The sequence below is a fragment of the Thalia democratica genome, chromosome 4, assembly GCF_965202585.1.
Source record: "Thalia democratica chromosome 4, ktThaDemo2.hap1.1, whole genome shotgun sequence".
Lineage (NCBI taxonomy): Eukaryota > Metazoa > Chordata > Thaliacea > Salpida > Salpidae > Thalia > Thalia democratica.
The window spans coordinates 58630093-58650366 of NC_139168.1; the positions used below are offsets into that span (position 1 = coordinate 58630093).

The 20274-nt window shown below is 26.5% G+C and overlaps 1 protein-coding gene across 2 annotated transcripts in view; it reads left to right on the forward strand.

The window, feature by feature from the left end:
• The window catches only part of LOC145833897 (maestro heat-like repeat-containing protein family member 1), a 32297-nt gene extending 13081 nt beyond the window's left edge, over positions 1–19216 (forward strand). Inside the window, exons 13-40 of one of the 2 annotated variants that reach the window (XM_082941147.1) lie at positions 73–232; positions 1613–1783; positions 3676–3696; positions 4378–4436; positions 4629–4736; positions 5602–5721; positions 6221–6349; positions 6863–7015; positions 7980–8263; positions 9065–9173; positions 9621–9671; positions 10397–10492; positions 10820–10927; positions 11246–11378; positions 12986–13107; positions 13352–13516; positions 13964–14124; positions 14426–14597; positions 15082–15257; positions 15455–15625; positions 16191–16308; positions 16445–16606; positions 16808–16996; positions 17192–17347; positions 17737–17871; positions 17991–18108; positions 18490–18555; positions 18716–19216. In XM_082941147.1, coding sequence (XP_082797273.1) covers positions 73–232; positions 1613–1783; positions 3676–3696; positions 4378–4436; positions 4629–4736; positions 5602–5721; positions 6221–6349; positions 6863–7015; positions 7980–8263; positions 9065–9173; positions 9621–9671; positions 10397–10492; positions 10820–10927; positions 11246–11378; positions 12986–13107; positions 13352–13516; positions 13964–14124; positions 14426–14597; positions 15082–15257; positions 15455–15625; positions 16191–16308; positions 16445–16606; positions 16808–16996; positions 17192–17347; positions 17737–17871; positions 17991–18108; positions 18490–18555; positions 18716–18798 — 3696 coding nt within the window. In that variant the 3' untranslated portion in view covers positions 18799–19216. The remainder of the gene's footprint in view (positions 1–72; positions 233–1612; positions 1784–3675; positions 3697–4377; positions 4437–4628; positions 4737–5601; positions 5722–6220; positions 6350–6862; positions 7016–7979; positions 8264–9064; positions 9174–9620; positions 9672–10396; positions 10493–10819; positions 10928–11245; positions 11379–12985; positions 13108–13351; positions 13517–13963; positions 14125–14425; positions 14598–15081; positions 15258–15454; positions 15626–16190; positions 16309–16444; positions 16607–16807; positions 16997–17191; positions 17348–17736; positions 17872–17990; positions 18109–18489; positions 18556–18715) is intronic. The other variant, XM_082941148.1, reaches the window with a different exon arrangement.
• Positions 19217–20274: the final 1058 nt, after the last annotated feature.

A 20274-nucleotide genomic window follows, 5' to 3' on the forward strand; every position in this document is an offset into this window, starting at 1 on the left:
ATTGAATATTTTGATATGGTTTTAGCTATAGTTCTTGAAATTTTTTAACTTTTAATGTTATTTGATTCGCAGTTGTTCTGGCCATATCTCTTTGAATTTTTGCTCAAATTGAACTACGAAAACGCCTTGGGACCAGTTATAAGAGTTTTAAGCAACATAGCTCAGAAGAAAAGAAATAACGGACAACTTGAGAACAGTGATGAAAATCCACCAAAAATAGAAAATATTCAAGGTTAAAAAATATTGTAATCTAAAAGCAGTATTTCTCAAAGTTTCAAAAAGCTGTTACTAAAAAAAAATGTTGCGAAGTATAAATTTAAGTACTTACATTTATATTAGTATAAATATTTTTATGATCTATAGCCGTGCGGTTGTCCACCCTGTCTTTATAAGTTTATCTCATTCGTGGAGTTTTATCTTGTTAATTATCAGAAACTGTTTACCGCTAAACTAAAATGAAGGTAGTATAGCTTGAAATATAAGCAAATCGGTGAGTTCGATAGGTTCCTTATGGAAGGTGCAAACCAAAATGGTATAAATAGACTATTTCAGTTTCACTAAAAACATATCTTTTTTACAAATTAGCATTACTAATATTAAATCATTTTACTGAAAGAAGTTTTGAACTTTATTTTTTTGACATTAACAAGTTATAACACTAGAAATATTTAAAACTATTCAATGATTTTTTTTATAGATTTGACTTCTTCAGCTAAACCATAAAAAAAAGTAAATATATTTTAGTGAAATTTTAGATTTTTGAAAAACCGAAAAAAAAGTTGCCGTCTATACGTTTATATTGGATACTTTTTTTCAGAAAACTGCATCTGAAAGTTATACTCTTTTTTTTAAATGAATTTAAATCATGTTAATATTGTAGTTAATTGTTTTAAGTTCTATAACATTACTATTTCAAAAAATTTCATAATTATGTAGTAGTATGTTGAAAATTAATGTTTGTAAAGTGATACTGTATCTGGTTAATATTTATTGTTGCTTATTATCAATTTTTTACCAATATTTATAATTTAAATATGTTTACACTTATTGAAAATACACATATGATTTCAACTCCTTATATTCTGTTCTTTAAAGTACTACCGTTTTGTCAAAACTCCATAGAACTGTGTTATAATTTTAACGTAGAGAAACTAAATTAGTTTCCAAAAAAACTAATTACTTTGTAATTGTTGTTCTTGTTTATAAAACGATAGTTTTAATTTTTTTTCTATAAAAACTTGCTTATAATTACATCTTTACGCTTTGATATATAAGACAGTATTGTTTTTTGTAATAAATGCTTTAGTTGCTTCTATCTGTTAGTGTTATATAATAACTCGTAAAAATTTGTCAAAAATTAGATTTTTTTACAATATAAGGTATACTACTTGCTTATTTTAAAACTATTTTTAATGAATAATTTTTTCTAAATCAAAATTTTTAATCACAATGAAATCACTTGTATTCAGACTACTGTGCAGTGCATTGGTGCACACTTCGAGAAACACTTCTTTGAAATAATTCTAAATTAAACAACAATGTTTTTATTTTATTTTTTTTTAAATTAAAGTTTGTTATACTTTTTTTTTATAAACACTTAGCATAAAAACAGAAACAGAAATTTTAGTAAGGCTGTTGGTTATTCTTTCGGATGTTAAGAGTTTTCCAGACCTTTCTTGTGATGTAGTACTAAATCTGATGAAAAATATTTCTATTTATATTGATGAAAGGCTAGTAGGGCTTTGGAATGAAAAAGTTCAAAGTCTGTTGGAGTATAATGAAGGTTTTTGAATGTTATTTATATTAAGATTTTTTTTTAATCAAGCACAATTTGCGAGAAAACTAAATTATCTTTTAATTTAATAGTCGCAATATTTAACATGACTATTGTTTTAAATTTCATAAATACGTCTTGTTAGTGTATAACACAATTATATGTTTGTAGTTATATTTTTGAAAATATAATTTTAGTTTTAGCTGAATTTTGTTTACATATATTAAAGTAAAGTATACTTAAATGGTGTATGAATAACTTAGTCAGGGTTGCCACACGGTTAGGAAATCAGTAAAAACTAAAAAAATGACAAAAGTCAGGAAAAATAAGGGTTTTTGAAAAAACGTTAGAAATAGTCAGTAAATTTATAAAATAAAAAAAAATGGTCAGAATTTGTCAAACTAATTTACAAAATTCCTTATTTTCCAAAGCCTTCAAATAGTAAAAAATTGATTAAAAATCCTTTAAAGTCAGACTAAAATTGCAAAATTTTCCTAGAAATTTACAGAATAGTCTAATTTCCAATGCCTTCATTTGGTATAAATTAATAAAATATCCTTTGTAAAACTGCAAATTTTTCTATTAACATATTGAACAACTACCCTACTTTAACAAGCAGTTTTTTTGTGCTCTTTAGCATTGATGATCTGTGGCAAGAACACTTCCATAGTGAAACTGTGATATTACACAAACATTTTCTTGCATTTCTTTAGTTATATGATATCTCTTATGCAGCCTATTTTGACATTGTACCAGAGTACCCAGCCCGTTGTTGCCTTTATGCATGAGAACATTTCGTGCTTGATAATTAAATTGCTCTGCATCATTATGAAAGACGTGATAGTTACGAACCTCAGCTTAACCAGTTATTCAAGGTTGAATTAAATAATCAAGCTTCCCTAAAACCTGCCCTTGATCTTGGTTGCAAATTTGAGGAAAAAAGACCTAGTTGAGGAACAAAAGGTCTTAAATCCAACAAAAAATATAGATTATTTGTTATGAAAGCAGTTGAAAATCTCCGGAGCAGAATGGCTATTGGAAGTACATTTGTAAAAAATATGTCATGCCTAAATCCGCATAGCCTTGAAAAAATAAGAGTCACAAATGTTGTTTTGCCAACATTGTGCACTCCTTAACATAGTAAAAAATGTGCTCCAACTCTGAAGGTGGTACTAGCATTGAACAATTTAGAATTTTGGTAAATTGTCAAACATATGCATTAAAATTCAACAGCTTCAAGCAAAAGAAAGATTGTTTGGACCAGTTCTATTTTAAAACATTATAATTTCCTGCCAAATATTCTCTCAGAAAGTTGTTGCAACTATTATTTGTGTTGCACAATGACCAGGCTGAGGTTGAACTAGATTAATTATTAACAAAGCTCTGCTTAAAAACAGTATGAAATGAGAAACTATTACATCTAGAAGAAGACTTAAAGATTATATGTATGCATACAAACTAGAACTGTATGAAGTTAGTAAATACAAGTATTTTGCTGATAGAGCTGTTTATTGCAAATACATCAATCATACATAGATGGCTCAAGTGATGTAATGGAAGTTAGATGATTGAATTCATCAAAAACAAACTGTTGTTTTAACCTGTAAAAAAATAAGATTGGAAGATTTATATAGTTTCAAGTGTTTGATTATGTATTTTAGAATAAGTTTTACTTAAGAGTTTAGATTTAGAAAAGTCATGAAAAGTCAGGAAATTTTTCTCAGCTTGATCTGTGGCAACCATGCTTAGTTGAATTAATATAACAAGTAATTCGATAAATACTTTATTAAACATTCATGTTGGTAAAATACAACGTCTTTAAGTATCTTAGTTTATCACTCTCTTGTCATTAAAATTAAACAAATTGCAATTAAATACGTTTTATTGTATCTTGGATGCAGATTACGAAGAAAGAAAATACGGTAAGAAGACTAGCATGCTAGGAATAACGCTTGTTTTAGTACTTAGTTTTCTAACCTTGCTTAATCTCTATGTCTACTAAAAATTTTGAAAATCATTTAAGTTCAGTACATGTAAAATGTTGCTTTATATGATGTTTATTTCAGTAAACCTTATTTTTCTTTTCTTTTTTTTTTGAAAAAAAGTTACTAAAAAAAAGATTTTTTTAAATCTAGGTTTTATATAAAAAGTTTATAATTCTAAAACTAACATTTCTTATTAATTTTTTTCTAACAAAGTTATTTAAGGAATAGAATGCTTATACTAAATTGTAGTATTGAATTTTTAGCATGTTTTTATTTTTTGATATATTTTTGAAACACTACTGCAAGAAGTTAACTAAGTCAAAATTCAAAGTCTGTTTTGTTGTTATTGTACGGTTTTTTTTAATAAGCATTGTTTATTTTTAAAGACATTTGAACATTATGGTTGCTTCTTTTTTCAGTTTTGATATTAGCATCTATTTTAATAAGCTTGTAAACACGTAGGTATTGATAACTTCAGTAGTTTTTTTAAATTATTGAGTTTATTTATTTTATTTTTCACAAGCTTATAATTTGACTAGGTAACAAAGTTATCTAAACAATTTTTCGAAATAATTTTTAAAGTTAATTTTGTGATCATATATGAACTTTATACTACAGGCTGTGACGGATTAGACAAAAGGTTAATGCAAAACACTTGGGAAGAAAAATTACTTAGTGTTAGTTTTGTGTTGCTTATTTGGTTTAGAAAATTAAGTATTATTTATACATTATAAAATAAAAGGTTTACACAAGCTTTTTTTTTTTTTTAACTTTTATTATTTTCAATAAGCATTAGAGATAACAATGTAAAACGCTACATAAGTTTATTATAACAGTTTTCAAATAACTTGTTATTCTATAACTTCTAGTTTCTAACGAGCACACTTGAACTGATCAGCAGTGAGGAGTTTGTGTGTTCACTTTCAACATCCCTGTCCTCACAATTCAATTTGTACCAACCCAGCGCTCATTGCAAAGTTTGAAGCATTTTTGTTTGAATATTGCATAAAAAATTATAGCTTAATTTCTCTCTGTATATAAAACAATGAAAACATTTTGCTTAAACATATGGCTTAGTAAGTAAATAAATATGAAAGCAAAACTAAATTAATCAATTTTTATTTATGATACAAGCCTAACGAATAAGCTAAATATTAAATATTAAATAAGCTATTTAAATTATTTAAAAAATATTAACTCTCTAAAACTTACTATTTTTAACATTTTCAGACAAAAGATCAAATACTTATAATACAAAGATTTACTTTAGCCCTAATTTGAGAGCTCATAATATACAGTATAAAATAAATTCTATAGAATATATATAATTTAATTATCTTTGAGTTAGAGATAAACTTAGTTTAATATAAAGATTCAAATACCAAAAAGGAAAATATTTTTCGTAGTCAACTTTCTCAAAATTTCGAGAAGTTTACTAAAATTCCATCCTTTTTAATTTTTTTAGTAATTAGTCTTTGAATGTAAGAAGTAATTTTTGAATTGTAAATAAAATGTATTTTAAGCAAATAAAAACTTTTTTATAAACAAAAGTAAAACAAACTTATTATTTTAAAGAAAAAAATATAAAATAAAAGTATTCTACATTACTTCTGTTTTTTATTAAAGTAAAACTAGAGTAAAAACTTTAAAATGATTGCTTAAAAACTGTAGGAGAAGAAAAACTTGAACAAAATACTCTATTTTTCCTTTTTATTTAGTCCTTCATTACGGCACCTATCAAGTTTTCCGACTAATGTTTGATCAAAAACATTTTTCTTTATGTTAGTACAAATTTGATGAATTAAATTTATAATGTTTTATCTTTGTTTTTTTTACCAACAGAACTTTGCATTAAGATGTTATGGCGTCATATTGCGACAAATAAGTAACAAAGAAAGGGTAAAGCAAGATCTCAGTTTTGCAATTGAACATTTTATTCACTCCAGTTCTAAAGATCGACAGGTTTGTATCTCCTAGTTTTTATTTATGCTTTATGTTGCTCCTATTTTATTTTTAGAGGTCTAAAATAAAAACCATCCAATAAATGTTTTACTTTTGAATTTTATCAATTATCTTTTAAAATAATAATTATTTATTTTGTATTTATGCTTGATTTAACTTTTTTAAATTACCAATAACATTGCCCACTTAAACAACTTTTACCTGATCAAAAGTATTACACTTAAATCTGATTCTAGATGTTTTAATTAAATGAAATAAAATGTTATAAAAAAATTTTAAACTATTTATATTTAATTTCTACACATGTTTGTGAAAGGTAGAACCAAAGTTTTATTAGTGATGTAGCTGTTTTTTTAAGTTGTTTGTTGAAGTCATGTAAAAGGAATTTTTTTCGTTATTATTGTCTGTTTTAAACGTAACTGACTTAACAAGACCTTTTAATTAAAAATATATTCAAGTGTCTAGTAACTTGTTTATTTGTACAAAATCCATCCAACAGGGTTTAGCAATGATGATAGGTTACGTTGCATCTCAGCATTTCGAGGAGGTGATGCTGGAACTGCAGAATGCTGTAGCCGTCCACATAACTGCTCGCGACTCCTCATTCAGTTTCTTCAGTGTTTTTAAAGTAAAATGTTACTAATTCGTTGTGGCGCTAAAGCATTTACAGTTTAAAGACTGATTAAAATAATTAAAACGAGAACATTTTAAGTTTTGAATAAGATAAGTAAACTTAGGTCCTATACTATTTATACAATTCAATTATGTTTGCCTAGCTAGATTTAAATATGCTTTTAACAGAAGTTTTATTTTGTAAAAACTTTACTACATTAATGGTGTTCCTTTATAAAATAGTTATTCTGCAGAGTCTATGAAGTTAATCTGCAAAATATTAAATAACTAATAAGACTTGAGTATGCTTTTTAAGATTAGAGAAACGCAATTAGTAATGTAATTAATTAAAACGGTTGTTTTATTTTTCCGACAGCCTTGTTTGTTCTGGACTTAGGGTATAACAACTTACTACATTATTTTTTTTTAAACTACTTTGTAGTAAATGTTTTTTAGATAAATAGTTTTTAAATGTTTTTATATATAGTACATTATTAAACTGTTTAGTTATTATTCATATAAAAAACAGAGTGAAAAAAGTCTATTAGAAGTTGAAGAGGCGAAATCATGCATTGCCTTATCACTGGGTTATATAACTAACCATTTACCTAGTGATGTTATTGCTAGTAAGCTTGAAAGTGACATTATAAAAATGTTTGTTCCTTTGTTGAATGGACTTAAAGTAAGTTTAAATAAAGTTTTTTTACTGTGATAAAGTTACAAAAAGTAAAACTTTGTTTAGTAAAGAAAAGTATTTTTAATTTGATTTAAACTAATTTGAAAGTTATTTTAACGTAATTTAAATTTAAAATACTAAAACATTATAAACTTAAATACTAAATTTCATAACTTATAACGGATTGATAACATTTACTTTATACATTAAAGATTTAAGTTTTATTAAGTAGGTGATTCCACCCTGTTTTTACAAGTTGATCTTGTTTTAGCAGTTTAATAACAGCTATCGGAAATTATATGCCTCTTAATAAAATTCCCAGTAACTTTTGAGTTATGAGCTATTAACATGAGCGAGATAAGATATATGTATTTCTTATAGAAAACGCTGACTAAAAATGCGAAAAATGAGTATTTTCTTAAAGATATGAAATTTACTTAATTTCCTAACCTATGTTCTTCAATTTTTGTTCGAATTGTTTAAACTAATAAAAAGTTACATGTAGGATTTTATGATGAAATTTTTATAATTTTTTTTAATGGATATTTTTGGTCTAGTTTTATAAATTTAAAATATTTAATTTAATTTAATAAATTTTTTGAAAGTTTCCTAAACATAAAGTTTATAGCTTAAAATTGAAAAAAACTAATGGACTTTTAGTACTTTTTTTAAACATGAAAAAAATTAACATAAGAAAAATTGGATTTTTTTGTATAATTTTCTTTACAAGTTTACTCTATCGTATCTCAGAAGTTTTTTCTTATAAATACATAGATAGACATACATTTCATATTTTAAGTATCCATAAAAGAGCCGATGTTATTTCTGTGTTGAAAATATCTTGGCAGAAAATACTATGACCTTAACAGTATTAGTTGTATTTGTAATTTTGCCAAGATGCAGTGCTTAAAGTTTACAAAAACCTTACCTAATAACTTTTGTTTATGTTTGATGATTTGAATTTTGTCAGAGTTCGAATTCGAAGTTGCATGCAGCTGAGGCGATAGAGCTAATTGGAAGATCGCTGAACAATCCTCACAAAGTATTGATGATCGGTGACCACGATGCCGTTCACATGAACAAACAAAATGCCGAAATTAAGCCATCTCTCAAGTGTAGGGATCAGCTCGTTCACAAGCTCCTCAAATATTTTAACAAGGATATGAATGGGTTAGATGCGAAAGAAAAAGATGCTAAAAATTTTCGCGTTATGTTGAAGAACATCAAAATAATTCGAGGCTGCACGACTCTTACGTTAGTTACACAAACTATAGAAAATAAAAAATATATAACTTATTAGTTGTTAAACAAGTAGTAAATAGATAAATAAAACGTTTTTATGACTTGGTGCAGCACATAAAATACAATCAATTTAAAAATCATGATGCAAATTTTAAAATGTTAAATTATCAGTTCAAATTTACTTAAAACAATTTTTTAAATGCTTAGTTTTTTAAACTGAGACGTTTTTATGTGCTATTGATAGTGCTTGTAGGACGGAGCTTGGTACTTAAAGATGGTACTAACACTAATAGCACTAAAAAGTTATTAGTTTTAATAAATATGTTTTTGTTGTATTCTTTCAAACGTTTTTGTTTCGACCTTTTATTAGATAATATTTATGGGAACGGGTCAAATATGCACGAAGACATTTTTACATGAAGGAACACTTTTGCACGAAGGTACATTTTTGCACGAAGGGTCATATTTGCCCGAGGGGTCACTTTTGAACGAAAGCACTTTTGCACGAGATTTTAAAAAGATAGTAAAAAAAATTAAAAGAATGTACAAGAAAAAAAATATTTGATAAGTAAAAAAAGCAAAAAAGAAGAAAAACAGTTACAGACCAAGGGTAAGGGTTAGGGGTAACAGTGATAGTGAGAAGAAAAAAATAAAAGAGTAAAAAAGAATTCAACCCGTTCAAAAATTTCCATTGGTGCATATTTGACACCTACCCAACATTTATGATATTTTAAGCATTTCAAATTATAACTTGAAAACTTATTTTATGTTTTATTTATAATTTTTTCATTTATGTTTTACATTGTATTTCAGTGAGTTAGAACCTACTATGAGTGAAGACGTCGTTAACAAAATGCTACAATCTTGTTTCAACTACATAATGAATTGTGAAGCATCTAGAAAAGGAGAAATATCATATGAGGTGAGAACATTTGTTTTTATAAATTTGTAAGTTGTTCGTAGTTTTAAACAGCTTATAAAAGGGTGAAAAGTTAATAAACTAAAGAAGTTTTAGACCGATTAAAATTTTTTTTTGAATTTAATTCAAGTCATATTATTAAACTGTAATCTATAATTATGAAGTTAAATGGTAGTTTTTTAGTACAATTTTTTTTTACTTTAACTTTTAACCTCTAAGATAAAAACTTTCATGCAAAATTTTCTGTATTATTAATGAAATGTCATTTAAGTACTGCAATTTAGATTAATTTAGTTATTTTTTTATTATAAGTTAGCAATATTTTTAGACTTAATACTTTTATAGTGAATCTTAAAACTAAGTTACTTATATAACTAAACCAAATTCCTAAAGGGCTTTAAAATAAAATTAGTATTTTGTGCATGTAGTTTAATTGTATTTTTTATTAAGATTTTCAAATTCGGAGATTTTGCCATTTTTGCATACGAAAATGTCCTTAAGGTAAATAGTAGATTTAAAAGTGAATGCGAAATAACTAAATAAATTGTTTAGCATGGACATTCAAGTTTTTAATATCTAGTATTTAATATACTGAACTAGTATATATCCTGTTTATCCTATACTTTTTAGTGCATGCTATATCTGAATAATTTTTCTTTTATCAACTTTGTTAGTATTATGTCTAAATAAAAACTATGCACTTTAAATATGTTATGATGATTTTCAGTTCTATTGATGAATGAAGTTTTTAACTGTTTGCAATTGTTCTTATTAATTAAGTTAACTGATTTTAAGAAATAAGTTTTTGTTGAAATTATTTTTATATTTAAATAAAACTTCTTAAAACTCATACTTTTTCTAAATATGATTTAGTTTGATTGAATTTCTTAGTAATTTGAGTGAAAAAATAAAATGTTTTAATGCTTAATAGAGCAAGCCTACTTACTTTTGTAACTAAAAGTACTCTTTGTATAAACTTTTACTTTGTATTTCTTGATACGTTTCAATAATATTTCTCATCAAAAAATCTTCGTTTTTACTAAAACTTATAAACGTTTTTTATTTTCTTACGAAACTAATGTACTGAATTTTTTTTGTTTGGTTAAAAAAGGATAATTTTAAAATGCTGGTTTCTAATATGTTTTTAGATTAAAAACTTTATTAATCTTTGATTTAATACTTCAAGCATTTAAATAATATAAACAAAAATTTTTGCATTATATTAGGAAATACTAATGACAAATTCACGAGAGATGAACTATTTGCTTACTGCTCTTTTGAAAAAAAGAAAAACCTTGCAAAGTCTGAGCCTTATATTCCAGGTTATTTTCGTTTAGTAATACATATTATTTGAAATTTCAGTATACAAGTAAAAACAAACATATTTGTTCTGTTGCGTTTTTTATAGTTGTAACTGTAAATAATCACACTAGTAAAGTATGTATCATTTTTTTTGTGTCAAAAAAATAAAAAATTCAAAAAGATAGTTTAAAAAAATTATATATGAGTGTTTTATTTAGCTGTTTTTAATAAAAATAGTCATTTACACTTTAAGTCTTATAGTTCAGCTTTCAAGACGAATTTAAACAAAAGATAATGCTTTATCACAAAAATGTTGCTAAAAATCAATTAAATATTTTATTTAACAGCAATTCGAAGAGTTCATAAGATCAGAAGAACCTCATCAACGATTACGAGCAATTCAATTCAGTGAAACCTTATTTAGCAGTTTCCTCAGTTTAAACTTTGATAAACAAGTGAAATTCTTTTTTTTTTGCTATTTAGTTTTAATAAGATAAAGATTGAAAAACTTAACTAAAGATTATTTTGCTGATTATAAACTTGCGTTTAATTAATGTAAAGCAATTTCAATAATTATAAATGCTGTATACATATCTATGAAAAAATACCTTTCAGCTTTTAAAAACGTTTTTTTTGTACAAAGGGTTCTTATCTTTTTATCGACAAATTTTAATGAAAGTTTATAAATTTTAAAAAACTTTAATAAGAAACACGTAAACAACCAGTCAAAAGCTATATGTTATAAATGCTTTTATGCTGAAAATAATTTTTAGAAACAAGCAAACAATATCTTGTCACAACTTCTTGCAAAAATTCTACCTTCGTGTGGGGATGTTTTTGATGACGTCAGACTGAAGTCACTCATGTGTGTCCAACATTTACTGGAAATTCTTAACAGATGCTCTGGTTTGTTGCCATAATGTTTATGAAATAAAATTCACTGTGCCCACTTAAAACGGTTAAAAAGTAATTTATTTCATATAGCTTATTGTTATAATCCTCAGGTATTTGAACTCGAAATTACTCGAATGTACATTGCACTAGTAAACAAACTACACTGAAAAAATATATATACATTATGTCATTTTTAGACACAAGATCTAAACCTAATCAATAAAACATACATCCCTTTAAAAAAAAACAAAATCAGAACCACCCTAAGCAAATCTTAAAATAATTACGTATAATATTTCACGAAAAATTTTACAATTTGTGAAGCAATGAAGAATCATTTAACTACATAAAACAAGGCTTCAAAATCTGCCACCTACAATTTACATATATCACAAAACCAACGAAATATCCAAAGAGCAAAGAAATAGAAAGATTGTTTTATTCCACCCACCTTTTCCCTGCCAGTAGCCATCAAAATAGGCAAAGTTCAGTAATTTAGTACATTTCTTAATTTTAGTAAACCAGAACTTTAACAGAAACCATCCATGCCACAAAATTTTAAACAGAAATACGTAAAAATATCATACAGCTGCATGGAAAACTTTAAAACAAATATTCACAAACACGATACAAAAATGTTGAACAACCTAAACCTCAAAAAGCAAGAAAAAACTGCAACTATAGGAACGAAAATGCCCATTAGATAATAACTGCTTAGCAAGCAACCTAGTTTACCAAGACACCATAAAAAAATAGCATAACAACATTTTACGAAGGTTCAACCAGTACCACATTGAGAAGTAGATACAGGCAATTTTAAACGATGAACTAAAAAGATATAGCTCTGAACTATCAAATTACATATGGGAACTAAAAAACGCAAATAAAGACTACAATTTAAAATAGGAGATACTCAGCTGAACTAAAACAAAACCAAATACTAACAAAATATATAACTTTTGTAGCTTGGTAACAATAAAAAAAAAAGGGAAATTAAAAACGAATTAGCACTAAACATAAGAATATAAAGGCAATAACCCTGCATCCATAACCAATATATGTACTTCAAAAAGACAAAAAATATAAAACAATAGCCCAAAGTAGAAGCAAAATAAATTAAAAAATAAGAACAAACAATACAAAATATAGGTCTTTTTGTACAAAAAGTGGTTTTTAAATAGCCTCACTAATTTATTCAACGTTATTTGATGCGTCACTAATTGTGTTGAAACTTAAAAAAGCCAATAAAACTTTATTTTTGCTCTGAAGAGACGCTTTAAGCGTTGAAACAGTTATAGGCAATTTGAATAATGGTAGTTTTTTTATTAATAAATATTTATCTCTAAATCAAATTTAGATTTTCTCGAGTAATTTGAAATTACTGTTTATTTTTATTAGTAGTTGATAGCTTTAAATGTTGTTGTCACCAGCTATTTTCATGTAAAAAACCACGTCTCATATAATATTTATAAAAAAATTCAGATGCATGTAAATTAGTTTGTTGATGTAAGTTGTATTTTAAAAATTTGTTGTCCCGTTGACTAAATATTTTTAAAGTTTAATTTTTTAAATTGTTTATTTATTATTTTTGATAAACTGAATTTAATTTTTACTTGCAGGGGTAAACTCTGACAAATCACAAACAAGTGCTGGTTTTGGCCCTGTATTAACAAATGTTGCTGGTAAACTGGCATCGAATGATACTGAAACAATATATAACGGAGTTAAAGACCTTGCTAAAGTTTGTTTCAAACCAAAGTAGCTGATCACTATGTAAAGTTTTTTTAAGTACCAACTTAAATATTAAGTTGCGTTATTTTCATATAAAAAGTTTAAGTAACGCTTTAATCATTAAAACTCACTAAAAATGTTCGTACTTTATTTTCAACATATTATTTTACAGTCTTTAACTTATAAATGAGATTATCGATTGTTTACTACTTTAGTTTCTATAAATATAAACTCAACCTTAACAATTTCAACAGCTCGTATGCTTGAGATTGCCATTAGATGTGCTCCACTACCAACCAAACACGTTCACAAGCGCATTGATAGACGCGTTGCTTTGCAAAATTCAGAGTTGCGCCAACACTGCTTGTCTTGTCCTTGTGTACATTTTCAACACCAAGTCTTCGCTATTCGAACGAAAAGTAATTGTTTTTTTTTTTGCATTTTGAAATGTTTTAAAGCGTTAACTTGTTCGACTAACAAAACTATTGTTTTAATTTTTTGGTTTTTTATTTTATCATTTTGTTTTCAAATTAACGAAATAGTCAGGGTTCGCTCATATTGTTTTCTTTATAACCATTAACTACTTTTAAAAGATAATTGAAAGTTAAAGAAATTTAAAGCAAAAACAAACATCTCTGTTTTTCTGATTATAAGTTTAATCAAAAATTGGTCATAAAACCAATCATGCTTCCTTATAAAAAAAAAGCACATAAAAAGGTTTTATAATATTTCAATTAATTTATTGACTTTGTTTTTGTACCTACCTGTACAGTCGATTTGAAAATAAATCTATTAATTGTTTCAATTTCCAAAAAACAAATTAAACTACTAAACATGTCTCTATATCAAGTTTTGTACAATGAAAGGTGGAACAGCTAGTCACTTGCATATTGAGTAAGTTAGAGATGATGCCACAGGAAAACAACTTTACTAGGAGAGGAGTTCTTAATTTGTTCAACATACTGACAAAGCAACATTTGTCAGCGGTTCTCAACACTATTCTCAAGATGTCAATACCTTTTAGCAGGTTCGAACTTTTGCTGCTTTTGCCAAAATTTTATGTTTTTAAAATGCTAATTTTAACATCTGCTTAACCCAACAGCACATAAAGATTTTGTTTTGAATATTGCAAACCTTTTAGTTATCTAAAAAGTCTCACTTCTAGTATTTTTGGACTGTAAGACAGTTAAGTAAAATAACTAAAAACGAAGTATTAAATATTATGAATGATTATAAAAGCTCTAAGCTTACGAGATTTAAAGTTCAAGTTAGTTTTGTCAATTTGTAGCTAATTAATGTTGTGCTTAAAGTTAATTGTATTTTCTCAGTTCAGTTAGCGAGTGCTTACTAGAAATAGGTAGTGATGAAGTGTTAGTTGTAGAAGCCATCAGTTATTTGTGTGAACAACTAGATAATAACAATCCTTATGAGGATGCAAGTTTGTCTTCAAAACTTTTCAAATCTAACGTAAAGAAAATTGCTTCCAAAAGTTCTTTGACAGTAAGTTTTCATGATTTATCTTATATTTACTTTATTTTTTGAAATTATATTTTTATGATTGCTTGTTTAGTGAATAATTGGTTAAACATATTATCAGTGAATAAAAAGTTTAAGTTTAAGGTAAATACCTAAAACGTTTTTTTTGCTGCATTTTTATGTACACCTATAACAAGAATAAATAGTTTGTTAGAGATCTATATGATCAGAATTTTTCAATTTTTTTAAACTATTTACTGCTACAAAGGTTTTACACCAATGTTTTTTGTCAAAACTGTTTAATATGATAAATTAATTTAGTTTTCACGAGTTTAGTTTATAATTAAAATTTATTTTTGCAAAATTACGGTGTGTAAAAATTATTTTTGGCTTAAATTTTATTGAATAAATAAATACTTTTTATGTTTGACAATAACAAGCACCATATACAAAGTACTTTTATTAAGCACTAAAATTATTATAAACACCATATTGCTTTTAAATCTAGATATCGCTAGCAATCGAGTGGTTAGTAACAGCGCAGGCATCTAAGCTTGATGAATTACAAGAAAATGCAACAAGTCCTGAGAATGTTGGTAATCAATTAATAGCAAGTGTTCTTATAAGAATTGGATCCATGTGTGGTACTAAGTCACCTCACAACACAAAGATCAATTGCTACAAGTTAGTTTGACATAGAAAAAACTTTATAACTGGTTTAAAAAAGTCTCAGATCTAATGTATGACACATGTTGTAATGTTTTTTAAAATAAAATGTTTTTTTTATTTAGATTATGAGGCTGTAAAAAGTCATGTAGTCTTAACAGTTTTTATTACATTAAGCTTGTTTTAAATGTTGTTAGTGTTAATCGATTCGACAGGCAAGCCATGCTGCTATTAAGATTAAGTATTCGTGTGTTCTTCAACAATCAAGTGAACAGTAACTTGGAAAACCTTCAAGTTTGGAACCCAACTCCACCTTCCGACAAAAATTCCAAGTACGATGGTCTTGGTTTTGAAGAGTTCTACAATAAGTTGCACCTTATTGTTAAGTAAGTTTATTTCAAGTAAACTGTGTATTAGTTTTTAACAACTTTAAAAAAATTTCTTTAATCTATTTAAAAGTTGTAAGCTTTAAACAGTTTCATTTTAACTAAAACTTTAAAATTCAGTAAGTATTATTTTTCAAGTTTATAAATTATTCTTAAAACAACTCTCAATAAAATAAACATTTTCTTAACCTTAACGTGTATAAAAAAAAACTTCAGTAGTGTATTCGAGCAATTTAAGCTATAGTATTTATTTTTATTTTATGTGTTGTATAATTAGAGAGGAAAAAGTTTTCTAGTGTTTGTGACTTAACTTTCATAAACGTAGATTTTCCTAGTTTTAAAGTTATGTTACGATTTTGTTAAACTAATTAATATTGATACTTTTAATCATCGTTTAATTTAAGTTGTGCTATAGTTAAGTGTATTTAAATTTTTAATTGTGAATAGTATGTAAAAAAAAAAATTTTATACTCGTATTTTGTTTATTTACTAATTTATCAGTTTATCTAATTTATCAGTTAATTTGTTTATTTTATCCTGATGTATTTATTTAAAAATACATCAGGACAATTTGCAACAATGTTGATGACGACTCATTGTGGAAAACAGTTCAGTTGATAAACAAATATGTTAACAGCAAGTACGAGCTTCAGAGATGCACTGTCATCGCGTTTTACTCATTGGTTACTTTTTGCTTTTTTGATTAAAAAATCATGTTTGTTTTTGTTTTTAGTTTATTTTAATCAAATCAGCAATTATACATGTTTATACTTTTTAGTTTTTCAATTTAAGTTTTTTAACTTCTCTTTTATTTTACAGATTGTGCAAGAGTGTGTTGAATCATCACAAAAACTGGACTTGCTTCTCGATGTGATGATCAACAGCTTCCAACAGCGGCTTACATCCAGCGAGACTTCACCACATGTTCGACAGCTGTGCTTGAGAGGACTTTCAAATATCGTGCATGCGCCTGAACACCAGGTAAAAGTTTTGTTGAAATTAATGTGCAGTTTTAAATCTAATCAAATTTATCTGAATTTTTACTTCAAGTTTACTTAGACTAAAATGAAGTTATATCTAAAATATTTCAAGTTTTTTAAATTGATAAATTATGTTTTGTATGACAAATTATAATAGTAACGAGTGTTTGAGACAACAGTCTTGACATTAATAACTCTACAGATCACTAGGTACGGCCAGCAGGTGATGGAGTGTTTGGTCGGAGGAATGGAGGACAAGAACGACCACGACCAGCTCATCCTCCTCCAATCGATGAGGGGACTGCTCGCAATACTCCGAAAATTCCCCAATCTCAACATTGATTCGCTCGTGATAAATGTCGTGCTGAAAGCTCGACCTTGTTTTGAAAATGTGCGAAGTTGTTACTACCAAATAACTAATAGTTCTTATTTAGTGCTTTTACGCAGCCTAAATGGTACTAACTGAGTATCATATGATTTATAAATTAATGTTTTTCTTTGAAGTTAATGTTAAAATTGAGTGTTTTCAATTAGAAAAGAATTATATACAAATTGTTATTCTAAACCAAGTTGAAAATATTTAAAGGAAAATGTTAAGTTGAGAGCCACTTCTTTTGAGTTGTTTTCTATTCTTTCAAACTTCCTCAACAATGAAACATTGAGTAAGTACAAGCATCAAGTTGAAGACTGCTTTATTCAAATAGTACTGCATTTGTTTGACGATGATCATGCAGTTGTGAAAGTAAGATCTTTTGAAAATATTTTTGTTTATAAGTCATTTCGTGTTATTGCTGATATTGAAGAAAAAAAGTAAAGCTTAAAAACCTAAAAAACTTTTTGTATTCTATTAAAGTAGCACAAATGTATAATATTTTTGAAATAATATTATACTTGAATTGTAATAAGCAGATTTTCGTTTCATTATATTAAAAAATGCAACAGCTCACTATAGTAATGCTAAAAAAAAAGTAATTGATAAAGATAAAAAACTATAAGATAACAACGGATAAACTTTTAACTATTTTAAGTATTTAAATATGCAGTCTTGAAAAGAGTTGTTTAACAATTAAGTTGCTGTTACCAAAAACTAAATTATAATAATTTTTTAAACAACTTTGGAAAATTCAACAGGTTTGTAAACATTCACTGCTTCAGCTTTGCCATGTTTTCAAAAACAATACTTTGAGTGACTTATTTAACAAGCATCTATTAGAAGAGGAAGGTGTTGACTGTAATCAGTTTATGAGCCAGCTTGCTAAAATCACGGTATTCTTTAAACTTGTTTAGAGACTTATTGTATTCAATATTAATGCTACATAACAATTATAGACTAACGAAAAGTTATTAATAAAATAATCAGATTGTTTTAAACAAAAAAAATACAGCTTTCCGAAGGCGGAATAGGCGAGAGGTCGAAACAGTATGATATTTGCGTCCAACAGACAATTGCATTTTTCACTTCGTCGTCGTCCGGAATCAGAAGCGCATCTGCTACATTTGCAGGTTTGTTCATTATCATAAACTTCTTATCAAATTTAGTGTGAATTTTAATGGGAGAAAATTGAACTTGATATTTTTTCTAAAAGTAGCGTGTAAAATATAAATTAACCAATGAAGTATATTATATGACGAGTGTTTTTATCTTTTAAAGATAGTTATCAGAATTTTTTATCCAGTACATGTGTATACAAATAAAATACGTGTGGCTTTTAGCTGATTAAAGTCTAGCAACTTTGATTTAGGTATTTATCAAAAAACATGCTCAAGTTTTCACTTGACTGAACTAATTACAGGATATTAGATTTGCAAAAGCAGAGTTGTTGTTTTTTTAAAAAATTATGTCTTAAGTATTCATACAATATATACATCATAATTTGATTCCAGGTTACATTCTACATACTCTCACAGAAAAACAAAGAGGTACAATTAATAAGGATCAAATTGGGCTTGGTAAGCATTTTGTTTGTTAAAATGTTGTGTAAAAACTTATAACCCATATGTTTAAGTGTGTTTAGTCAAAAAAAAAAACAGTTTTAATATTTAATTCAAGTTATTTACGTAATATTTTTATTTTAATGGCATTCATTTGATATTTGTTTTTATTAAACAGCTTTCACTCAACTTTTAAAAGACTCGGATTCCAATGTTCGAAGTAGCGCTGCAAAATCTATTTCCTTCCTCTACTTTTACTAATTTTTTATTTTATAAATTATTATTTTTTCTATTTGATGTAGAAACAGAACATTCCAAAAGGGTAAATTTATTTAAAATGATATCTTAAACTTTATGTTGAAGTGAAAATGTAAACTAAGCGTAAGTACAACATGATTTGTTTTATTAGTATTTTATTTATTTTTTGTTTAAATTCTCTTTCAGTTTCTAAACTTAATATATCAAACTTTTGCACTTGTAACTTTTCGTTAATTAACAAACTTTTCGATATCAAATAATTTATCTTTTGTTATTTTTTTTTTTGCTATGCAATTAAGAACTTAATCTTATAACTTTTGCAATAGTATTTTTCATGAATCATTCACGTCATTTTCATCTATCTAAATGTTTTTGTAGCTAATTATAACTTATTCTGTTGTTCAAAAACAAATAAAAAAAAATTTTACAGTGATTTTATTAGGTCTGGTTTTTCCTAAATCAGGGTTTCTTAAAGTAGGCGAAGTCGGCGGCCATGAGCAGTAAAGGGGCCACTGGGAAGCCGTGAGATCAAAGCTCACACTAGATATTCTAGAGTTGATGATATAAAAAAAAAAGTTATACCTTAAACATTTTAATGGTAGTTTTGAAAGTTTAACTTATATTATAAAAACATTTAAGGAAATTAAGGGGGCATAATTTGAAACTAACATTAGATGTTCTGGAGTTGATGATGAACAGCAAGAAAAAAAAAAAAGGTCTTCAAAAAAAAAGTTGTTGCAGTTTTGGTTTTTTTTTGTGTTCATTACGTGGTTTATCATGTTAAAGTTATACCTGTAGGTTTTGAATATATATTTGATATTGTAAAATTTTAATAGTCTAAAATAGACAAACAACATGTTTTTTTTTCCTGGAAGCATATAGGTCTTCACATTGAAGATTCCAAGTATTTATATAACTCAAAACAATTGAATAGGTTGAGAAGACGAGTTGCCGAGACAAGAAATAAGTTTAAGAACACCTAATTAGATAGCTCTGAATTGTATAAAAGATTATAAAAACTGACCGTCGTTACATATTCATGGTGAAAAAGCTTTATTAAAGGTTTCTTCTTATAATTTTAGTTTATTTAACGATAAAAAAGCGCTCAAATTATTTGGTCGTAGGACCCGGTGCACGAAAAGTTGTTTTAGTTATCGAGTCGCACACCACTTGGATACCCTTTTAACGTCTGGTCTAGGGCATTAGTTAACATTTATATATTACTCTCGTTTATACATTTTTTGCTTAACTAAGCTGATAATTCATTTATTATAATATTTAACATTCACTTATAAATGTTTAAGCTGGACTAAACTGATAAACATGTAATAAAAAGTGGTACTCTACAGATATTCTCCAAAAAGTTATAGAGTATTTAAATAATCAATAATGATTCATAGCACTACTGATATATTAAAGTTTTAGTCTAAACTATGAGATGTAGTAGTTAGAAAAAACTTAAGCGTTAATCAGCGAGGA